At 54.1% G+C, this 23,867-nt stretch overlaps 5 protein-coding genes across 5 annotated transcripts; 1 reads left to right on the top strand and 4 right to left on the bottom strand.

Annotated features, from left to right (window-relative positions):
• Positions 1–3,988, bottom strand: GNI_113540 (putative protein kinase; the record flags this gene model as incomplete). The annotated part of the gene is made up of 2 exons (XM_011133284.1): positions 1–480; positions 546–3,988. Coding segments are annotated over 2 exons (3,923 nt in total), but the record flags the coding sequence as incomplete, so codon positions are not given.
• Positions 3,989–4,335: 347 nt separating this feature from the next.
• GNI_113530 (putative thrombospondin type 1 domain protein) lies at positions 4,336–15,076 on the bottom strand (the record flags this gene model as incomplete). The annotated part of the gene is made up of 2 exons (XM_011133283.1): positions 4,336–4,472; positions 4,510–15,076. 2 exons carry the CDS (start codon positions 15,074–15,076, stop codon positions 4,336–4,338), a joined length of 10,704 nt encoding a protein of 3,567 aa, XP_011131585.1.
• Positions 15,077–15,196: 120 nt separating this feature from the next.
• GNI_113520 (putative pre-mRNA-splicing factor SYF1) lies at positions 15,197–17,728 on the bottom strand (the record flags this gene model as incomplete). Its single annotated transcript, XM_011133282.1, has 2 exons — positions 15,197–17,437; positions 17,549–17,728. The coding sequence occupies 2 exons, from the start codon at positions 17,726–17,728 to the stop codon at positions 15,197–15,199; spliced, it is 2,421 nt and encodes an 806-aa protein (XP_011131584.1).
• Positions 17,729–18,132: 404 nt separating this feature from the next.
• GNI_113510 (hypothetical protein) lies at positions 18,133–21,324 on the bottom strand (the record flags this gene model as incomplete). The annotated part of the gene is made up of 2 exons (XM_011133281.1): positions 18,133–21,131; positions 21,258–21,324. The coding sequence occupies 2 exons, from the start codon at positions 21,322–21,324 to the stop codon at positions 18,133–18,135; spliced, it is 3,066 nt and encodes a 1,021-aa protein (XP_011131583.1).
• A 427-nt stretch (positions 21,325–21,751) lies between these two features.
• On the top strand, positions 21,752–23,481 carry GNI_113500 (hypothetical protein; the record flags this gene model as incomplete). Its single annotated transcript, XM_011133280.1, has 2 exons — positions 21,752–22,367; positions 22,481–23,481. The coding sequence occupies 2 exons, from the start codon at positions 21,752–21,754 to the stop codon at positions 23,479–23,481; spliced, it is 1,617 nt and encodes a 538-aa protein (XP_011131582.1).
• Between the last annotated feature and the right edge of the window lie 386 nt (positions 23,482–23,867).

The following is a 23,867-nucleotide window of genomic DNA, read 5'->3' as shown; positions in this document are numbered from 1 at the left end:
CCCTCAGGGGGGGGTGGTACTTTGGCTTGTGGCGAGATGTTTGTCCAGAGTCCGGCGGGGACGAAGTGTACCTGAGTTTCACCGCCGTCGGGTGTGCAGTCTTCAAAGGGACGGAAGCCTTCTTTCCCCGCTGCGCGAGGCGTGTCACTATCACTCGGGAAGTAGCCGCCGCTGAGTAGTTGAAAGGTGACGACACCGAGCGACCAGATGTCGGCGGAGGTACGGTAACCGACGCCATGTTTTACCTCGGGCGCGGCGTACGCCTCGGTGCCCATAGGCTCGCACGCGACGGGACTCAGGTGGCAGGAGTTAGCCGTGGTCGGACGGGGCACGCCATCTGGTGCTAAGATCTTGCTCAAGCCGAAATCCGCTATTTTCGGGTGCACGTGCTTCACTAACAACTCTGCCGCCTCCCACTCTGCCATGTACTCCATGGCCTGCGGAATCCACGGCGAAACAAACGTGTGTGCCTCACACAGCCTGCAACGGATAAACGGTCCAAGGCAGGAGCAAGTGGGGGGAGGGGGAGGAGTGGAGGAGCATACAGTTTGAGGAAGTCGGGTTTGCATTTGTCTTTATACATCCAAATGAGGACGTTCAGGAAGAGCCAGACGTTGGCGTCTTCGTTACGTTTGACGACGTATTCAAAGGCCTCGTCCGCGGGTAAGCTTCCCAACAGTTTGGAGTTGAATTGAGGGCAGCCATGCGGAGACGCACTGGGATAGAAGTCTACGGTGTCTACGGATGAGGCGTCAGAGGGTGTGGCTGAGTCGGTAGGAGGAGAGGAATCAGCTAGGTGGATGGAGAGGGACATCGGAACACTTGCTTGCGACTCGAGACTCAAGTCGGAGTCTCCCTCCTCATGGGGAGAGTCACCTTGGGGAGAGTCTCCCCCAGCGGGGGAGTCTTCAACGAGGGAGGCTGCAGGACGAGAGCTGCCGGTCGGAGAGCCGAAATCTAGAGAGTGTCCCCCTAGGGCCAGAGAGTTTCCCGTCTGAGAACCTGCGACCGGCGTTGAGACGAAACCGCCCGGTCGGAAGCACTCCTGATCGCCGCTGGGAGCTGCATCGTCACCAACGCCCGGAGTTACGTCACGACCACAAGGCTCTGGGTGGTGCTTCCGACGACAACCGGGCATTGTAGGTGTGCAAAGCAAATTGTTCCGTTTGCTGTCCAAGTGTTTGTTATCCAAATGTTTGCCGACCTGTCGACTTATCGGGTTGAGCCCGTGATCCGAAACCGATCTGTCAGATCGACTGTCCGGGACGTCGCTGACTGTCGGGGTACGAGATAAACTGTTTTGCGTGCGACTTGCAGGTGCGCGACTGGCGGAAGCTCGACTGGAGGCCATCGACCGCGATGCTGACCTTGGCGCTGAGCTGGGTGATCGACTGCTTGCCATTTTCTGCAGATGTTTCCTTCTGCTATCGACTTGCTTAGTAATCTCATGAATCAGTTCGTCGATCTGGATATCCAGTAATATGTTTTCGGGTTTGATATCTCGGTGAACGACATTCCGTAGCCTGTTGTGTAAGTAGCTAAGTCCCCTGAGGATCCTTCGGACGAGTTCGCGCACGATTTTTTCGGGGATCCAGATTAGGTCGACATTGGTTAAATCAATCGACCTCGCAGTCGCGTGTGGGGATGGGGACGGATTGTGCGCAGACGACGTCGTGGTGGATTCCATGGCTTCTCGTCGGCGAGAGATTAGACACCTATTTACTGTCAAGAGCGCGTCCAGTAACGTTTTCAGGTCGCCCGATTGCGACCATTCCATTACGATATATATGTACTCTTGATTCTGATATACTTCTACTAATCTAACTACGTTAGGGTGATTTAATAAACGCAGGACGCTAATTTCTGTCCTTTGAAACTGACGGAGATCGGCCTCACCACATTCGGACGACTGATTCTTGCAAAGACTTTTACGACGACCGAGACACTTCTTCCTTTGATACTGTTTCGCCTTTTGCAGGTCTGCACGCCGCATTATCTTAACTGCCACCTTCTCGTCCGTGAGACGGTGTTCTGCGCTGAACACGGTACTGAATCGACCTCTCCCTAACATTTCCTTTAGCTGATAAGTTTGGTGAAACTCGCCAACATTCCCTTCGATTACATTTTGCATCATCGAGATCCACAAGTCCCGCTCCCTACGGTGGCGACAAGATAGACGCAAATAATGTCCTCGAATATGACACACGTAGAAGCTATGATGAAATCGGGTCAGTCGCGAAGGCATTCCTAAAAACTCGTGATCGACAACCAAAATTAACTGGGCCGCGCCGCACTTGCCTGCGTCAGATTTATATGCTCCACACTTGCCTGCTCCACACTTGCCTGCCCCACATTTACCTGCGCCACATTTACCTGCCCCACATTTACCTGCGCCACACTTGCCATGACATTTCGAATCATGCCTTGCAACTATGTGGTCGCCCTGGCAGTGGTCAGCGGCGGCAGACCGATCGATTCCGCCCTCGCGGGTGTCATCCTTCATGGTAGTGGGCCACCTGGCGTCTGCACAATTGCGTTCTGTACAGTTGCGTCCCGGGCACGGAACACCGGCGTAGCTCTCACCTTCTTGGGACTCCGTGTCAGCGTTCTGAGCATTTCGCGTGCAGCATCTCGATGAGGTCTTGCAGTAACCCAGTCTGCTGTAGGCCTTGACCGTGGACCCTAATAGACAAATGGCCTTTGTCGGCACAAAATCTTCGGGGGTACGGTACAACAACAAATACCGGTCCTTCAAGACCGCAAAATAACGACTGTAGCTCCGCTCCACCCAGCCACAAAACGTCACCGTTCCCGAGAAACATGGTCGAGCCAGGAGCTGCTCCTCAACTATCCTTACCGTCAGACGGGACTGGCCTCGTCCCCGACTCACTCCAGAAGGAAAAGACATGCCTCCTACAGACAGGCTGCCCAGAGCAGAGTCATCAACGTGTCCCACATCATGGGTCCGCCAGTGGGCCGCGCTGGCGACCTGCGGTTTGGACCCAAGGCCCTGTGTTTTGTCGGCGTCTTGTATCACAATCGAATGGATAGGAAAGCCGTGAGACCTCCGTGCATTCCCACCAGGCGGCCGGTTACCAAGTTGAGGCGGTCGATGACCAGCCTCAGGCAATCGGTGACCAAGCTCAGGCGGACGGTTATTCGTCCCAAACGAGTCACTGTTCATCTCGACTCGGGCACCGACATCACATACGCTCTTCTCGCTTCCGGTCGGTATCGCAGCAGGCGACGATTCAGCTGCACCCGCTGCTTGCTGACCACTTAGTTGCAGCCCAGCGGGTGGTCGGAGGTGTGTACTTGGGGGAACCACGGGTAATGAGTGGCTGATGGTCTCGGACCAGAAAAGGTCGAGGGCCTGTTTGAGATCGTGCTCCCGTTCGACAGTTTTGACGAACATTGGGAAGTCCAAACAGCGAGAGGTATGTCTGCTGCTGGGAGCCGTGGGGTCGGACTGCAGGCCCCCCTGGGTCGCGAGTCGACCCGTTCTCGGCTTAGCTTTACTGCCCGGCGTGGAGCTGGTTCCCGCCTCTCCCGACGTCACCTTCCCAGAGGCCGTGTTCCCAGAGGCTGTCTTCCCACAACGATCCGTCTTAGGAACCCCCCTAAGACGGTCCGCTGATGGTTCGGCTTCGGCCTCATGCTCGGGCTCATGCTCGGGCTCATGCTCAGGCCCGGATTCGGGGTCCCACGAAAGATCGAAGGCGCGACAGACGGCGGATTCGAGCCTGCGTTCTAAGTCAGGATCTGACGGATGTGTGTGTGATAACATCATACGTAATTCATCCAGACTTACCACGCCATCTCCGTTCAGGTCATACATCCGGTGCAGGAAGGCTAGTTTACGCTCTGTACCGGCGCCCATGGCCTGGATGCCTTCCAGGAATTCATGGAAATCGATCGTGCCCGAGTTGTCCAGATCAAATGCTGAGAACAGACGGTCCCCTAACACACCCGGCAAGCATGGGAACATCTCCAAAAACGCGTCCTTCGTCAAATAGCGATCCGTCCTCCACAATTTGAACGGGCTCTTCGGCTCGTACGAAATGCTCAGGAATAAAGAGTGCAACGCCTCCTCCCACTCCTTTAACGATACCGCTAAGAAACGACAGCGCTGTCACCTCACCACTTCTGACTCCGATTTCTCACAATGTGTGCGTGGTCGCTCGCAGTGCGTGCGTGCGTGGTCAGTGACACAGTAATCACCCTCCGTGCGTGCTCCCAGTGCATCGCCATGACAAATATCGCACCGACGAGTGCATCCTCCGGGTCACTCCGGATCACCCCTAAGTGCAGAGCTAAGATCACTTACAGCCATTTTTATTGTCCATAAAACACACGTCTAACTATATCATCGAAAAGCCCCGAAATGAAGGCGGGGAAGGGTGCGGTCCAGCCAGCGCACATGGCGGCGGGGAAAAGGGCCTTATCTGTCGCTTCTGAGCATGCTGATTCTCCTGAAGGCGCTGACGGTACTGGAGGAGGGCGACCTACCTTCCCAGCGGTCGGCGGCGGCGTTCGGGAATCGGGGTGCAGTATGCTGAGGTTGGAAGGTGTTTTCATCTTCAGCGGTCATGGTGGAGGTGAGATATTCCTGCAGAAGCTTCTTGCGTTCGGAGTAGGCGATATCGGCTCTGGATTTGTAGTAGAAGATCCAGAAGAGGGCGATGAGTATCACCACAACGATTGCGACGCAGCCAAAGATGACCAGGCTGATAACGCCGGTTCTGGAGAAGAGTGTGGTCAGCATCTTCTGAACGGTGCTGGGGTTGCCGGAGGGGTCAACGGCAATTCCAAGAACACATTTGAAGCTGGGTCTGCTCCAGAGTGCGTCTTGTTTGCACTGGACGATCTCGAACTGGCCTTCGTAGGTGGGTGGATTAGCGAAGTAATTTTCTGCGCAACTCACGTTCCGCGTGGCACCAAAGACAGAATCCATTCCGGCCAGTGCGTAGGCATGCACATCTGCTTCGGCGAAGGCGGGTACGGCGGGACAGGAGGGTTGGCAGTCGAGTTGGACAGGTGACCAGCGGCCGCCTCGGCAGACGGTGGCGACTACGCCGAGCAGGCCGGTGGAGACGTCGACACTGAGGCCTTCACGGCAGCCGAGAAGCACGGCGTCCCCGGGTCGGTAAGAGTCCGTGGCGGCGAAGCTGGCGCCCGGGGGCAATGCCGTGAAGGCAGTGTCCGTGTTTTTGGACACAGGCTGCAGTGCCACACTGGTCGCAGCCAAGCCCAGCGCGGGGATCACGTCGCGTTCGCACGCGCGGTCGCAGTAGAACTGGGTCGTGCGAACCCACACCCCTGCCACACACTGCCACACACCCGTAGCCTGTGATGTGGGCGACACAAACTGCGCCGCACACACTGTGGCCACCTGGTCGCCATGTTCGTACTCACTCTTCACGTTCGTGCTCGCTACCTGTGAATCCCCCAGCGCCTTTTGCAGCATTTTCAATGAACAACCATCCGCCCGCGTCCTGGCCGGATCTACGCCCCAAGCACCCAAGGGTACACCCACCGTCTTCGCCCGACCCGCCTTCTCCACCGTTACCGTTTCGTCCCAGATGTCCGCTCGAATTGCGCCCACTGCAGCCTCGCTGCGCAGTTCGTTAACACCTGGCGCACGTAGTAAAATACGCACCAGTTCGTCCATCATCGCGCGGGCCGTAATCTCCTCCGTACTCGCCAGACCAGCGACTGAGCCAGGGGCCGCTGAACCGGGGACTACCGAATTCGTTGCCGCCGAACCGGCTGTTACAGAGCTAGGAATCGAACTGGCGGCCTGGAGCGCGCGAATCGCTGCCACCGCCGCCACGTCATTGCCCGGCTTCAGACTTAGAACCAATAAAGCCGAGCTGTCCGCCAAAGGCTGCAGCCATACGCGACTCACGTCCTCAGGGATCACGCCAAAGACGTTCGCAAACGCTGACCGCGCCGCTGAACTTCTCAGCCATTCATTTACGGATTGAATCGACGTCTCCACCGAGTCGGACAACTGGCGAATCGCAGAGGCCAGCGAGCGCTCACTGCGGTCACCGCCGTGCTCGGCAGTCAGCTCGAGCGCGACGTGTCGCGTCACGGCCGGACGAGTCACTTCGCTCTGCTCCTGAGCGCGATCCACATATGCACTCCAGCCAAGGCTGGGCGACCGGACAGTAGGTCGTGCAGCCTGCAGCATGCGACCAGACAAGTTCGCGGACTGGAGATAGCCCGGGTTTGCAGATCCTGCGTTGAACTGCATGTTGCCTATGTCTACCGAAACTACAAAGTCAGTGGTTTTGCCTTCATTGACGCAGTTCCGGTCGAGGGCCAAGGAGCACTGTTGCTCCAGCGAGGCAATGGACCAGTCTGTGACAAAGTCTGCGTTGACTGAGGTGCCAGAACTGGTCACGGGCCAACGGAGTGCGTTGTTTTGAAGTGGTTTGATTGCATCGACTTTATCAATTACATCAGCTTCTGCCTTAAACATGTTCTTGAGCGTCTCGAGGGCGTTAGTGTAGCAGCATCCATATTGGGCGATGCAGGCTTGCATTTTTTGCTTGCAGGTATCTGTGCAGGTAAAGGTCGGCGAAATGGGTAGACAAGGGTCCGTAATATCGGTAACACAGAGCGGACCCAAAAGGCTGGATAGGAAGCTAGGGAACAGCGCCTCGGCGAAACAGTCACCACCGTCGTAAGCACAAGCAGGCGAGAAACACTGTCGGTCACAAGTACCGTCGCCGAGGAAGAGCGAGCTACATGTACACTGTGATGCGTCATATGTCGGATCTCCGCGAGCAATATCCAACAATTCCGGATTCCAACCCGCTGGTGGTGTGTACACGTTGTGGCACAGCTCGCCTTTCTGATTGGTCTGACACGCGTGTTTGCCGAAACTCGATAAGGCAGAACCCAAAACCGCGTGTCGAGTCGATGCGATTGCGCGACCTTGTCGCTCGATAATGTTACCCAACTTACTCATCAACGGAGCAAAACAAGGACTGCTGCATGGCGCAGGCACCGCCGGGTCATCTACTGGATTTGCACTCGTCAGTAATTGTAACGTATGTTGGCAGAAACCACCGTGCGCTTGGAAACACACCAGATCTAAGATGTCCTGGCCTGCATCAGGCAATGGCAGAATCTTCGATTCCGCCTCCGTCTCCGCCAGCCGCCGTCGACTACTGTCATAGTTGTGACCACTCTCAGCGTAAACGCCATCATAGCCAGTGTCCAGGGTCATAGCACGCTCACCCAGCTCCAGGATCTGAGAAGACCACCTCTCCATTGGCCACTTCTGCTGTCGTCCTTCGCGCTGCGACTCCTCCCGCTGCGGTTCTACATGAAGTCTTCTTCTGCCAGAGCCTGACTCGAAGTGTGTCAGAAGGCCCCAGCCGACGTTGAGATGCGTGATGTGTGAGATGTATCGCACATGGTTCCTTATGCAGCTGTCGGGTGCGCAGACCTCTTCAAGACTGTCGCTGAGTTTGAGAGCTAATGTGTCTAGACTGAGGGTGGCCAGGTCCTCTTCGAAGGTAGTCATGCAGTAGGCTTTGGACACGGGGTCTTTGGTGCACCAGGCGTCCAGGAGGCTGATGAGGACGCGGGCGCCATCGCAAGTGGCGGCGCCCTGCGTCTTGTACTTGTTGAGCATAGTCTTCAGGCGGTAGTAGCAGCTGCCAATGCCGGCCATGGGGCCATGCGGTGCGGCGACGACGCAGAGACTCTGAAGCTCGGCCTCGTCGACCACCTCTCCCATCAGCCAGGGTCCGCACTCAGAGGCGGCGAGGAAGTCGAAGAACTCGTTTCTGAGTGCGCAGCAGCTGTCTCCACTGTCATCATCTTCGCCGCCGCTGCTCGCAGAGGCCGAGTCAACGCAGGAGGCGATGTTGCTCAAAAGCGATCCGTCCAGAATGGCTGCACCAGGACCGGTGGCCAAGAGGTAGCCGTCGAGTCGCTGGACGCCGTCGAGGTCTGAGACCTCGGCCAGGTCGAAGCTAGGCTCGAGTTGAGCCACGATTTCTTCGTAGCTCAAGAAGTCTAGACTCGGCTGCAATCCACGACCCACGAAGACGTCACGAGCGCTCTCCAGTCCGTCGCCCATGCTGGCGCCACGGGCCCAGGCGGAAAGAGTGACGTTCGATCGCACGACTGCAGGCTCGTCCGTGTCCGTGGCCGTTGCGGCGTCTGTATCGAAACCGGCGGAATCGGCTTCCGGAGGCGAGAGGAGGAGGGAGACGGGACGGCCATCGATGTAGCGAAGTGCCGTAGTCAGCTCCTTCTGTGCGCTGCCAAGTTGATTGTCGGTCCAGGTGGTCCGAAGAGTAGAGTTATGCGCAGTTACAGAGTCTTTGACTGCGGCTATCAGAACTCGCTCGACGTTGTGGATGCCGCCGAGCGTCGCATTGAAGAGTGCTGGCAGGTCCAAGGATGTGTCCACAGCTACGTCGGCCTTAAAGCAGTCAGTGCCGAGGGGTCCCGCGGCGCTTTCGGCTGCGAGTTGGGCGAGTCGAGCGGCGGCTTCGGCGCACATGTCGCATGTTTTGGGGCACGCATCACCCACGGTCGCCTCAGCAGGGATGCCGGCTGGCATGGACACACCGGCAGAGCCGGCAAGCTCACTTAAGATGTTGTTGCAACCGAATCCTGCAAGCATATCGCAGCCGAAACCAGTCTGCTGCACGAGTGCATTGTCTTCACAATCGTCGGAGTCTGCGCCTGCAGTCGCCAGGGCAGCGCAAGAGCCGGCACGGAGGATGCGTACGCTGTGGATCGCGTCGCTGACGAGGCTAAAAAGGCTCTCTAATGCCTCGGCTAGATTTTGAACAAAGTCATATCCGAAGTCTTCACCATGGGTCAGTCCGAGTGTGAAGCGCCAGACTTCGATTGTGTCTTCCTCGCATTTCCCCTTGGGTGTCGACCAGACGCCGTCTCGACAGACGAGAGTCTCCGCCGCGAGCGAGTAGTGGAAGCCCGGCGCGCAATTCACGGTGCGAGTTGCGCCGTTGGCCAGAGAGCCAGAGGCGGAAGTGTCGACGGCGACTACGTTTGTGCCGAGGGTCTTGAGGTCGTTTGCTCGACACGCACGACACGGCCGACAATCTTTGCCGCCACAGTCGATGTACTCTTCGCTGCCGTTCTGGAAACCGTCGGTACATGAGGGTGTGTCGCACATCAGACACGACCGTTTGCATAAATCATTCACCTTTAATCCCGCCGGGATCATGCTCCCGAAGGATGTCGAGCTCGCGATCTCACTCAGGTCCGCCACACAACCGAGCCCACCGCCGCCAGCGAGTTGCAGCACCTGGTCGCAACCCATGTTCACGGCCGAGAGTAGCGAACTGTCCTCACAGACGGGCGGGATGCTGTAGGTGTCCTCAGTGGCACACAAGCCGCAAGTAGCAGGACATCCATCCTGCAATTGCGCTGCCGCTGGGATATACGTGGCCGTACGACCCAGTAGGTTCAGCAGCGGCGTGCCGCATCCTTGGTCGGCGTATTGTACTAGCATCGTACATGAGAAGCCTGCCGCCGCGATTGAGGCAAGATCTTCACACACTCCGGCACCGGTCGTGCCACACGTACCGCAAGCTACACGGCACAGTTGGCCCACAGTGTACTCATCGAACATGGTGCTGTCATGTCGGGGTAGTGCGGCTTCGATTGTAACAGCACAACCCACTTCAGCGACCAGTGCTTCGCAACTGGCACCAAAGTTCTCAGTCACTACAGGCGAATCGATACAATCCCCCACGGGGAAGATACACGACCCACAACTCACCGGACACGCGGTACCCACCGCCAGATCAGTAGGTAACTGCGCCGGCAGCAGGTAACCCAGAGATGAAAATGTGTCTCCACAACGTACCCCGCTTAAAGTCACAAATTCGTGGCACTCATGACCTGTCACATCGTACACAAATGCCTCATCATTGCAACTACCCGGGCTCGTAGTCAGCTTTTTCACACGTGAGACCTCATCTTCGCACGCACCGCAGCTAGTTCCGCAAAGATCTGCCAGTACCAAGTTCGAAGGTAGTGCCGCAGGTAACTCGTATCCGAAGGAGTTGAGGGCTTTCTGGCAGGTGGTCTTGCCCAGCAGACCCACCGCCTGCGCGCAAGTGAATCCGGACATTGTTTCGAGAATGCCAAAGTCGTGACACATATATCCGGGTGCGCGCGGGTTCAAACACACCCCACACGCTAAAGGACAGAGTGTAGCCAGCGTCAGACTATCCGGGACGCCCTCGGGCAGGTAGCCTAGACTCGAGACTGAGACCGAACAGTCAGGCAGCAGATGTGTGACCTCGCTGCAGGTCAGCGAGGCATACGACTGTACCAACTCGTCGTTGTCACTACAACCCACTGCGCTATAGTCGACGGGCACGACGTCGAGCGAAGTTTCCGTACGCAGGTACCGCTCCTGGTCGCACGCCTGGCACGTAACCGGACATGCGTCTAACACACGCGTGTCTGCTGGCACACCTGCCGGTAAACTGATTGTTAGGCCTTGACTCCGGGCAAGATTCACGATCGTCTGTGTGCAGTCACCTTTAAGCTTACTAGCCATGTACAACAACGCGCAACTGAAGCCCATGTCCGTCACCACTGAGTCGTCTTCACAGTTCTCTGCGTCCACGCCTTTAGTCGCCTGGAACATGGAGGTCGCCGTTACACCCTTGGTTGTAGCCGCCTGTGTGGCCGCTACCTTGGACGTCGCGGCCACCTTGGTCGTGGTGGCCGCCACCGCCTCTTGACCCAGTTCTCTCTCCGGCTGGGGCGGCACGTCCTCACGACAGTCACCCCCGTCGAAGCTGCAGGCGGGCACGTTACAGGCGGAGTCACAAAAGCCGTTGCCCACGAACCAGTCAGTGCAGTCATCGGCGCAGCTTTGGGCGCAGAGTCCGCAGGAGCCGGGACAGACGAAGGCAACATTAGCAGCTGCTGGCAGAATGGGCGGTAAGGCCTGGCCGGAGTCGGCTAGACGGTAGTCGCAGCCGAGCGAGGACACGAGTTGTTGACATGAGAACCCGGCCACTTGCTCCACCAGTCGCACATCTTCACAGGCCAACGGAATCGATGACTGCGGTCCTGTTTTAAGCCCGGTTCTTAGACTCGGTTGATCGGCAAACTCGGGCAGTAGTGGTACACACGTTATCGATACTGTGAACTGGTCGCCGAAGACTACGCCATCGCGCGTAGAAAGCGACAGATCGCGGGCTGAAAGTTCGGGGTACGGCGTGCCTTGGTTGCGATAGAACGCGCCGCCGTGACAGTCGATCGCGGGTGTGCGAAGTGGGTGAGCCTGCAACACTCGACACGGCGCACTCAAAAACTGCGGCATCTCTTGCCACAATCCCCCGGCGCCCGCGAATAACCACCGTCCCTCCTCTACGTCCTGACCATGTTGGTGTTGACTGGTGAGGTCTGGGAGGAAGGCCAGGCCGAGGTACTGGAGGCCGACTTGCTTGATGTAGTCCTGGTAGGTGTTGAGGGTGAGGTCATTACGATGGTAGAAGCCGTCGTAAGCACCGCCGAGGCCGTCGACGAGTACGAAGGGGCAGTGGTCCGTTGCGCAGGAGACGTCGTTTAGCGGCAAATTGTCGAGTTCGGGAGCCACCAATTGTTTGTTGGCGTCGCAGGCGGCGGTGAGTGTGTGCAAGCGTTCGAAGGCTTGCACACGTTCGCCGGCTGGGCAGGCGAGTTCGACTACGGCATCCACGTTGAGCGCAGTCCCGGCAGAGAGCGGAAGGAGTCCGTGGAGGTCATCCAGAGTGCAATCTGCCCCGCAATCGCCCAAGTCGAACTGGCAGGCCTCCACGTTGCAGGCATCGGTGCAGACAGTATTTCCAAGGTCGCGAAGTTCGCAGTCAGGAGCACACTGTTCGCACACGCCGCAGGTCTCGGGACAAGCGTCCTGCACTCGCGCCTCCGGCGGGATCCCGGGTGGTACGGCTACACCATGTTTCTCGGCGAGCTGCAACAAATTTGTTCGACAACCTTGCGTCTTGAGTATGGCGCAGCCAACGCCGCTAGTTTCGAGCAGCGGATTGTCTTGACAGACGTCTTCGGGGCAGCGCTGCAAGTTGCAGCCTCGCACATCGTGGAGTGCGGGACAGGGTGCGGCCGTGGGTCCAGGGGGGAGGAGTATTTCGCGAGAACGCTCTTGCACACCTCCGCCACAGACGCGTGTGCACACACTCCATGCAGTCCACTCGGAGACCTCGCACTCCTCGCCAAGACACGGCTGTAGGTTGCACGTCTCGCTCTCCCACAACGCAGGACAGGGCTCGTCGCCAACTGGCGCCGCAAGCAGGTCGCGACTGCGCCAACGCTCGCCACCGCCGCAACTCACGCTGCATTCCGACCAACTCGACCAGGGACCCACGTGGCAGCGTGCGCGGCATCTTTCGAGGACACACGGCGCCTGCTGGCGCTCCGTCTCGGCACCACAGAGGGTCGGGATACCCGCCACCAGTGCGCGTTCCCGAACCTGCAGTCCTTCACCACAGTCGCCCGCACATCCCGACCAATCTGACCATGGTCCCCAGCGACAGTCTGCCTTTTGCTGCGCCCGCCGCAAATCTGCCGCCGAACACTCCGTCAATTCGCACACGCGTGTTTCCGCCAACTGCAACGGACACGCACTCCCGCGTCCTGCCTTGGGCGCCAACACCTCTCGGACCCGCGTCTGGCTGCCCGGACCACCGCAGTCTCCCGTGCATCCTGACCACTCCGACCAGTCTGAGACCACACAGTCTGAGTCGCAGGGATCCGTTGCACACTCGCGCTCCTCCGCCAGATGTGGACACAAAGCCCCAGTACCCACAGTCGCCTTGACTACGCTGCGCGTCCGACTCTGACGCCCGCCCCCACAACTCTCCGAACACTCAGACCACACTGACCAGTCCGAAACCAGGCAGTCTTCCGCACACGCCGCAACCACACACGCAGCAACCTGCTCTAGATCCCCGCACACACTTAATTCGAAAGGTGCTTTGCCAACCAAACTGCGGCTACGGACTTGCACACCCACCCCACACGTCGCGCTGCATTCAGACCACGCCGACCACTCACTCAACTCACACTTACTCGGACACGCCGACACACCACACACTTCTGTCTCCGACAACGCAGATGCACACGAACCAGAATCGCCATTCAAGACTGTCCGGTACCGGGTTCGCTGCCCATTGCCACCACACGGAGCCGAACAAGGCGTCCAGTCACTCCACTCCGACAACAGACACCCTGATTTATCGTCGCGCAACCTACGTACGGACTTGTCTTCGCTGGACTTATCGTTATCGTTATCGGTTTTGTCGTTCGATTGGTCACCATTATCGTGGTCGCCGTTCGATTTGTCGCCGTTCAACTTGTCGTCGCAGTCGCAAGCTCTTTCTTGAATTACGTCTTCACATGCGTCGGTCCAGAGCGCAATGAGTCTGTGTCGCTGTTCTGCGACTATTTCGGGCTCGCCGTCTCCAGCGGCGGCACCAGCATGGGTGCGGCAGGCATCAGGGCAGCCTGACCATTCTGACCAGTCGTCGGAGTAGACGCACTGTGTGGGTAGGAATCTGTATTTATCATCTGTACACTCAACTAGACATTCTTTGAATTCTGATAATCTGGGGCAACCCGCGGCAGTCTCGCCTGTGGGGAACTGTACAACGTGTCGCTCTCGCACGCGTGTGCCGAAGCCACACTTGGCACCGGGTGCAAGTACACACTTGGACCAGGAAGACCAGGAAGAAACAAGACAGTCTTGTCTGCAGGGTGGGTTAAAACACTGACGAGTCTCGGTGAGTGGTCCACAGGCTTTGCCGCCGGCGAGAGTGGGTTCTAGGACTTGACGGGTGCGGAATTGCGCCCCTTCTCCACAACTGGACTCACAGACGGACCAATCGGACCAGTCGCCCATGTGGCAGTCTTGGGGACAAGGGTGGGTGTTGCAGACTAATTCTTCAGTTAAAGGAATGTCGCTGCACTCTTCGGCAGTGCCTTTGAGTAGCACGCGTTCCCTTGTGGCTACGCCGCCACCACAAGAAGTATTGCAATGTGACCAGTCGGACCAGAAGGAAGTAAGGCATTTGTCTACGTCACAGAGGTTGCCAGCGCACTCTTGTTCCTCCAATAAGTCGGGACAGCCGTCGGAGTCGCCCTGGGGAGCCTTCAAAACGTGTCTGGTGCGGATTTGCGTTCCTGGACCACAAGCGGTAGAGCATTCGGTCCATTGGGACCATTCTGAGACCTCACATTCAGACGGACACTCTCGTTCGAAGCACGGTTGCGTCTGTTCCAGAGGTGGACAATCACCGCCCCCATCTTTAGGTTCAATTAGGACGGAGCGTTTGCGCGTGCGCTGACTGGCACCACAGCCTTCACAGTCACTCCAAGGACCCCAAGGTGTAAGTTGGCAATCTGTCGGACAGGCCACGTCTTCGTTGCAGCCGGTCTTGCGTTCCTCCAACTCAGGACATGGCTTACCATTCGCTGTAGGGGCAACCAACGCCTGACGAGTACGGGTCTGAAACCCACCACGACCACACTCCTTGGAGCATTCAGACCACTCCGACCATGGCCCCACTACACAGTCCTTCTCCCAGCAATCGCCACCGTCAAATTGACAAGCCGCATTATTACAAGCCTCCTCACACCAACCATTACCAACAAACCATTTGGCACAACCCGGAGCGCAAGTTGAACACAATCCACAACTCAGTGGACATGCATCAGCAACACGACGAGATCGAAATGCCTGTGGAATATTATCCAATGATCGACCCCGCTCTGCTGCCAACTCACTTAAGATCCTCTGACAACCCAGTGGACCTACGTTCTTGGCTAACAGCGAACACTTCGTACCACTCTGCTCAACCAAGGGAGAATCCTCACAAGGCAGCCCAGCAGCGTTCAACGGCGTACTCTCAAACGTCGTCGAATTCGATACAGATGTCGGTGCCGTCACAGACAGATCACTCAGCGGATTCGAAGACCGACGACTTATTGACCGACTCCGGCCGGTCGCCGCACCGGACAGTCCCAGCACCGCCGCGGCAAAAGCGATTGCTTTCATACTTAAAAACTTAGTCGCTCCAACAAAAAACAGACCCAGCCACTTTTGATCTGAAAGATCAAGCAGTTGGATCTAGCAGCTGGCCAGATCGGCATAAAAGAGTGTCGCGCTGTCAAGGAACTAAGTCTCTACCGCCTGATGAACAAAGAGAGTGGCAGCCTTTTTTTTACGCAACATATCGGCAAAGGTGCTGTCAGTGCCATGCCTCAACTCAAGATCACTCCAACGCTGCCAGAGCTCATCATCAGCGGATCTGGTGAATTGAGAAACGTGTTCGAAAATAGCGCGCGCGCGATCTGTTTCCAAAACAGTCAATTCCATTTCAGCAAATCTGAGTCCCATAGACACGAGATCGCTATCCGGCAGGACCGTAAGAGCCTCCTGGAAAATAGGTCTGGTGGCTGTAATTCCAAAGTACTTGGCAGACCATGCAATTAGGATTTTGTACACGTCAAATTTCTCCTGGTCCTGGACATGACTAGCGGCTTTATGTAGTATCGAAAGAGCATTCCGTATTAGTCCGAACTGCTCTTCAAACCTCGCATACATAAAATAAAATCTCCAAGCTTCTGTTGCGGGAGCTTGACTAGTAACTTTATCAAATAATTCTCTAGCCCTTTCTATCTTCTTCTTTCGGTATCTACTACAGAACTTAGATAAATATTCCAGCCATAATTCTCCAACTTGGGGCCAGTGATACAAGGTAATTGCTTTTTCATATATTTGGAATGCTTCTTCAAATCTATGATGCTTCTCAGCATACACCGCAAAACATAATATCTGCGGTATAGTAGCAGTTTTATATGCCATCATCTGATCGAAGGCAGCCTTTATTGTGAGATCTGTTCCAAAGCATAGCTCCAGATCAAACAGGATAGCCCACAGCCTAACAGACTTACATAAACGCGATCTAAGTATTGATGTCCTTTCATCGCTATCGTCATTATCCTGATTATGACTATCATTCATATCTGTCCCTTTGCCGTCATCGGCTTTTAGTTTTTTCTTATAGTAGGTTCGACTAATTGCTAATCTAGCTAAGTGTAATGCTTGATTATAACATAAGCATCTAATTTCCAATTCAATTCGTTCGCACCATATGGAAACTAGTCCTTCTACATTTTTGTTTGCATGATGCGCTGCCCTTTCTAGTAGTTGTCTAGCCTCATCAGTACGATCTAGTTTTTCTAGTAAGGACGAACACTCGATCCATATAGCGCTGTAAGGACCGGTAGCGCGAATTGGATCGATTGTTCGTATGGCTTCATCAAAGACTTCCAGGACCTTTTGTATATCTGGGATTTTGGTATGGTCATATTTTCTACCACTATCACCATCAGTTTGGTGGTCATCATCGCGCATAAAGTAATAAGCACGATTAAGCCATTCATATACATCATGAGGATTTTTTCGAATGCGCATTAAGGATAGCAAATCGCCTCTATGCTTCAGCAAGTATTCCAGTTTTTCGAGTATGTATTCAATGGTTAATTCTTCTTCTTGCCCTCGCTCATTACTTTGAGCCATGAGTTTCTCAGCGGTTGCCTTCAGGTATCCCGTTATGCTCTTAAAAATAGTCGTAAAGTCTTCCACTGTCTCGACAGTGCCCAGGGCCTCTTCGTATATGGCTATACAAGAATCAAATTCGTTCAGCGCACTATAGTAACCAGCTAGACCGCACCATAGTGAAGCAACTGACGACGTAAATTGGCTGACTCCTAGCCGTATTAACCGTTCGCTCTCCACAGTAGTTATAGCATGCGGGTGTTCGCATAGTAATTGACATAACGTCTTCCACATGTCCCGACGACTCCAGGTTCCCGTGTAGTTCGAACTTAAGCATAATTGCGACAGCTGCTTAATACCGTGAGTCCACATCTCTAACTCCAATAAGAACCTTACGAAGTCCTCTCGATACTCCGGCATCAATTGGATACACCGTCTATACACACTCAAGCATGTGGACGGACACCTTGATTCCTTCACAAACTTTATATAAGCCGGCCAAACCAAATGATGCTGTGTTATTGGTAGCGTGCGCAACACGTCGTCAAACTCCCGCCGCGTTCCGGTTATCCTACCACGAACCTCCCACAACATTCGCGTGTACATCAAACGGGCCTTAGGGTACTTGTACATGTGACTCATTCCCTTCCGATAAATGGCCTCCAAGAAGTCCAACACAGCCTCACGATCCTCATTCTCGGAGGATGCTAACTCCTCTCTTGACGCGTAAAATTCGACAATATACCTATCCACCTCCCTCAAAACGCGCATCCAAAGCTTATACGACATGGGACTGTATCTCAAGGCACGCAGAAACAGTAGGATACGACATCCATAACTTGCATTACGCTTGAACTGAAACGAACATATTGACACCAAAACTACAGCACACACTATAGCACACACTATAGCACACACTATAGCACATACTATAGCACACACTACAGCACACATTACAGCACTTACGTTGATATATTGGAGCCAAGACTGGATGTTAAGCGGGTTCCCTTCCACGGATTTCTCGTAGCCCACCGTTCTCGGGTCATCATTTATGTCTTTGAAGAGTCCAATGAATTCCTTGCTGTATATGCCACCGGTTGCTTGCTCTACATCTGCTATTGTTACAAAGTGGGATACCTCATCCATAATTTCGGCCCAAGAATATCCCCTCAGTCCCCACCCCTCCCTTTCTCAGCCCAAAACCAGTTAAATTACTTCCCTCACGACCAAGCTTTTTAGGACCGACTAGGCCAGTCCGCGTGTTGCGAGTCCATGTATTATAAGCAATGCCAATAGCCACAAACAATGCTCTGAACAGACCTAGGCTCAGGTCTAAGCGTCCGTCGTGAACAAATCCAGTTGACCTCGTGGACTTTGAGTACAACATGTGGTCCGGCATCCCAGCAGCACAGTCCCCAAAACCTAAAGTGAACCTAACCGAGCTTAAACCGAAATTACCCAGACCAAAAAGTAAGTCGCGCGCGTGCGCTCTACTTCGCGTGCGTGCGCGCTACTTCGCGTGCGTGCGCGCTACCTCGCGTGCGTGCGCGCTACTTCGCGTGCGTAAGATGGTTAATGACTTCCGTGGAGTGTATGGCGGGTGGCCCATCCTCTCTGGACCACCTTTCGCTGAAGGTGACTGTTGGTAGTGCGTCGTTGCCACTGGCTGCGAAGTCTTCGCAATAGAGAACGCGATTGGACATGATCTCCATGACAGGCGGTCCTCGTCGACAAGTCCAGGTGCGAACTGTTTCCTCTAGACCTTTATCAATAAGGTTGTAAGAAATCTCCAAGCAAAACGTAAAGCTGTCCGGCCACTTATGTCTCTCTTTCGTCACACGTTCCCAGCCTGCTCCGAAGCTTACAATATCACGGCGTCGGACTCGCTTAGTCCCGTCCGAATGCCCTTTCCGTGCTTGGGTAGACTCTTGGACAGAAGCCAGAATCTGGGTCCATATCCTCCTTCCAGGGTCCGTCCGCGGCTGGCAGGTCTCCCGGAGAGACTCGTTATCTAATGCATTCTTTATGAGGAACATATCCTCGACAATAGGCACTGCTAACGCCATAGTCTCCTCACAAAGGTCACTCAGAACCCAAGCAGAAGCCAATGGTGAACCCATAGCAGAAATTCTAAGTGGTACCGCTGCTAGCGGTAGAGCAGACTCTTCTCCTCTAGAATCGGTGACGGATCTACACTCGTACGTAGATCTGGAGTCTTGTATGGATCGGCAACCAAAGGTAGACGAAGACTCGTGCGTGGGTCTTGACCCAGGTATTGGTCTTGACTCAGGTATGGGTCTTGACTCAGGTATGGGTCTTGACTCAGATATGGGTCTAGAGATGGATCTAGACTCACTCATAGATTTAGAGTAGCCGAAAGAGGTTCTTGCGCGACTTACGCAAGTTAGCTTCCTGACCCCACGCTCACCACTGCTACCACTTGTCGGGGCCTGGGTTGCACCAATTGCATGGGAGGAGTTTACTCGATGCAGGTGGGGACCGCTGGAGACCTTCTTGACCAGCCCAGCCGATTCCTTGCTGTACCCCCGGGAGTACTGTGCGACTTCACAGTCTTGGTGATACTGTTGGAGTTCACCTAGCCAGGCACGCAGCTTCTTGGTGACTAGGTTCTTCTCCGTTTCTTGGAGCTTCAATTTGCCAATCAAGTCCTGTAGTTGATCCTCTGCTCGAATCTTGGCCTTCTCCGATACTTGTGCATCCAGTTGGAGCTCCTGAATTCGAGTTTTGAAGTCGGCACATCTTACATTAGACTTGCTTTCCATTTCACTCAATTTGCGGTGCAGCATTTCCAGCTCGTCTATGGCCTCGGTCCTCATCCTTTCGCTTTCGTTTTTAATCCTTTCAAGATCAGCCTTCTGTCTCTCGAACTGTCGGTCCAATTCCCTTTTCTTTAGGTCCGCCTCTCGCTTCTGTTGCAGAACCTCGTCGATACGTTGCGTAAGTGACTTATTCTGTGCTCGAAGTCCGTCCAGCGCAATTTCCAGTTCACGCATGGTTGTCTGGCACTGATTAACCCTCTCTTCTGACCGCTGCTGCATCACCGCTTGCTTCTCGAGCACACCCTTCATCTCAGTGCGAGTTGCCGTCAGAGCGGAAGCCGTGCTATCCAACTTGCTCTGTAGAAACTCAACCTTCTTCTTGAGCTTGTTCTCCTTAGAATCCATTGACTCACAAGACCTAGGGGTCGAAAGATCCTCAACAATCTCCACTTTTGGAGTAATTGGAGGAGCGGGTAACGACTTGATCTCAGCCAGCTTCGCAGTTAGCTGCTGGATTGTCTTCATATAATCGGTCTCCTTATCTATGAGCTCAATTAATTTTTTCTCGTCCTCACTCGCCCGGCTTTGGACACCAGTTAACTCCTCCTTAACATTTTGAAGTTGATGTTCTAAAGAGCTAATCTCCTTCTTCAGACCATTGACAACTTGCAAATCATCACTGCCATTCTCCCTGATTTGAAGCTGGTTTTTGAGTTCGCTTACTCTGTCCTTTAGTTCATTGTTCTTGGTGTTATATTTCTGTATTTTATTTTGCATGTCGCTAATTTCGTTTGCAAACTTTTTGGTTTCTTCTTCATGCATTTGACTTTGATCTAGCAGTTCCCGACAGGACTCCTCATGGCCTTCTCTTTCCCATAATAAGGCCTGCTCTAGTACCGTCATCTCGAGGCCCATCGCCTTAAGCTCGTCGGCCAGTAGCTTATTTTCAGCCGTCATGCTCTTCATCTCGACGGACAGTCGGTCCCAATTCTCCATTAGCATTCTGCAGTTCTCACAAGGCACCGTTCCATCATTTTTGTCGTCATCACCCAGTCTCTTCTTTAGGTAATTCAGTTCATTGAGTAACGTAGCATTAACTTCCTCCTTCTCGGAAACTATTTGCTCCAGCTCATACTTTTCCCTCCCTAAATCATCCAGCAAGACCCGAGCCTCATCCAGTTCTGCTTTTATGGTTCTTAAATCCTGTACAGCGCTCAAGAGCTCTTGATTGCGTCCCTCTTCATCCGTACTCCATTCATCCGACGACTGGACATTGGACGGCCGGCTAGCGGACGCACGTCCCGCGTTCGAGACCCGGCCCTTATTCGAGTGACGGCTATTCGACGCCACAGGGATGTAGGGGTCGTGAGCTGTCTCCGGCATGAGTACCACAGAACGGAAAGCAGACGAACAAAAACCGGATGCCATCGTCGTTGGCGGACCCAAACTACTCGACTGCTTGTTGAAGTCGATATCCAGCATTGCTTCTAACCGAGCTATTTCCGCCTTGTGCTGCAATAACAGTTGATCATACTTCTTCTCATTCTCCGCCAACATCTGGTCTTTCTCATTCAACTGCTCTACTAACTCTACGTTCTCTCGGTCACCTTGCTCTAATGTCAATTCCAGAACATGCATGTGCTTTGCTATCGCCAATGCTGCCATAGTCAACTGCACCGCCTTACGGGACGCCAGGTCTTCGCCAACCATGTCCGTACCTATTCCATGACGTTGTAACAAACTCCTAATTTCCTCACGATCGTTCTCTTCTAAAACAGACGAACACGAAGAATCTCTCCTCCAACACTCCAACAAACGAATTGTCATCTCATCACTAAAATACACTACAGTCCTACTCAGATTAAACGGCATGCAAACGAGGAGCGCATTCTAACCAGCGACACGCACACGAGTGTGAACCAACTTTTCGAACAGATCTCCGGCAGCTGCGGATCGGTTCATTTATAAAACATGTCACCAGCTGCCCGAAAATGGAGCCTTTTGGATTGCTTAGCCTTTTCGATTGCTCTCGATAACATGGGTGCTGCTTTCAGTGTCACAAAACACAGTGTGCTGGGCAGTCGCGGAAACTGCGTTTAAATTTGCCCATGTCTGCCCCAGCTTTTTGGAGCCTGGATTCAGTGCCACTTTTACCGAATGCGCGGTCCACGGCCCGGAAGTAAGTGCAAATCTCATGCGAGACAATCGACTCGGCATGACTCCATTGCCCATGATTTCGATTCTACTACCGGAAGTAGGGTTTTGATAACTGACTCCACGATCACCGTTATCGCAATTTCATGACGCAGATGTTCACCCCCGCGTGTGTATTATTCCACAGGGTGGTGGGCCCCGTGCACGCATCAACCAATATTTTAAATCGCGAAAAATGCGTGGCTGTCAGGGGAGTGGTGAGAGGGTAGACTTGGTGTTGGAGGTAGTTCTTCAAGCGCTTACAGTGCGGTCGCGGCTGACGGCGCAGTGCTTGGGTCCCGGGAGTCTGGAAGCCCGGGTCACATTGCCGTTCCAGTTGACTCCTTCATCTCGCTCCCTGGGCCTCATCCAATCTCCCCGGAATTTGTTGAACTGGTCCGTGTCTGTGAGCCGAAGAAGGGGTTACGTGAATTGGGCCAACGACTTTCTGAAAAACGTGGGCCGTGCGGTCCCCGAGATGAAGCCTCTAATGAAGCGATTTCGAGAGCTTAACAGCTACCTCGCAACCAAACGAGTCAGCACAACAGACATAATCAACTGTGCGTGTGCAACGGAGGCCCTTCTGGCCCGATTCGAACAAGCAATGAAGCCCTACTTTGCGCTGTACGACGGTGCTAGACTTCAGGTAATGGATCGGCTCCCAGCGATGCCTAGTCGAGAAGAACGAACGATGAAGGTGCGAGTTCGTCAAGCGAAGTTCCTACAATTGGTCAAGGATAACATCACAGGACCAAACAAGGATTACGTCCTTAGCCGCCTGGAACAGCCTCTGCACAGGAGAAGAACCAAAGGTAAGCCGGCCACCCCTCTTGCGTTTTTTCTTCTTGAGGTTGCACATATCCCTGACAATGTGGTAGTTGCTCCGCCTATCTGGTTGCTTGGGTGAATGCCTGGGCTATTGTAGGTGGTAAATGTACGGGTTCAAAGACGAATTTGCGGGATGTGCGGTCTGAAATCCGTGACCTGTGGATTCAGCTTCATATGGCGGTAGAGAAGTGCTTCACGTTTGCAGTTCCTTGCACGGCTCTGGATCACGACGAGTTGTTGGACTGGGAGATGCGTCATCTGAACGTGTCCGGGACCCGAGAGGAGCATGTTGAGATTCGTCCGAAAATTCGTCCGAAGAGCCGGAATTCGTCATCTTCGAGTGACTGTAGTTGCGAAGGTTGTATGGCGCTATGCCGCAATCGACTTGGACGGAGTTTTACTTTTTTTGGAAGTCATCCGACTCAGTGTCATGAACTGATTGAGTTCAAGGCGTTCGAGTCGGTGAATGAAGAGACATTGTTGAAGAACCGGTTGAAGATATTGAACCAGTTAAGTAGAGCTGAGAGTCAGCGACACGCCGCACAACAGTCCATCATGAGCTTGTGCGAAGTGTTTCAGTGCATGGATGAACTCCAGACATACGACCCCCAATCTCTCTGGCAGTTTACTGTGGGTTATAATGAACGTAAGTCAACAAGGCTGCCCGTTTGCGACTCTAAGGACCTGAACAAGCTTTGGTCCGGTGCATGGAAAAGTCTTGACCAATTTATTGCTGGAAGAGAACGACTGGCCAGAGCCAACCCGAAGAACCCAACCGAATCAGCAAGAGACTGGTACCGACTCATCACCGCTCAACGTGTTCTCAGATGGACCCAAATTATCCTCAAGGGAAGCAGTCTAGCCAAACGCAAACGCCAATGGGAAATACATCTACCCCCTGGAGACCTCATAATGGAAGATACTGGTAAGAAAGTTGCCAAATCAACTAAACAAAATTCTTGGTGGAAAGATTGCTTCGGCTTCCTATCCAAAGACAAGAAGAACAAAAACAGAGAAAAACCAAACAACAACTTAGCAGTCGGTCTAACCCTCTTCCCGACCGACCACCAGATTCGGTTCGGCTTCGGCAAACTCTAACCCGTCGCTAAACAATTTTTTCAAAACACACGTGTTTCACATTGAGCGAACACACTGATCCAGCCACCGTTGAGGGGCCAGGATGTCCTTTGGACCACTCAGTAAGGTGTCCTTCACAGCCCGCCCGCTAGGAACTCACGGCTGCTATCCACCCGCAGTAGAGACCCCGACTGGGCCGCTTGTAAGTTGGAGACGAAATGACCCTAACGGGTGGTAAACTTGGAGGTAAACATGGACCCCAGCCTGAACGTCTTTTAACCTTGTACTGAACGTCTTTAAACTTGAAGCCTCTGGGGTTCTAGTCGATGAGGCCTGGCGGATACTAGTCGATGAGGCCTGGCGGATAGGCTTGCGTTTACATGAGAAAATCCTTAGGGTTATGTGTG

The sequence above is a fragment of the Gregarina niphandrodes genome (genome assembly GCF_000223845.1).
Source record: "Gregarina niphandrodes unplaced genomic scaffold scaffold00026, whole genome shotgun sequence".
NCBI classification, from domain to species: domain Eukaryota; phylum Apicomplexa; class Conoidasida; order Eugregarinorida; family Gregarinidae; genus Gregarina; species Gregarina niphandrodes.
This window is presented reverse-complemented; position numbering and strand designations above follow the sequence as displayed.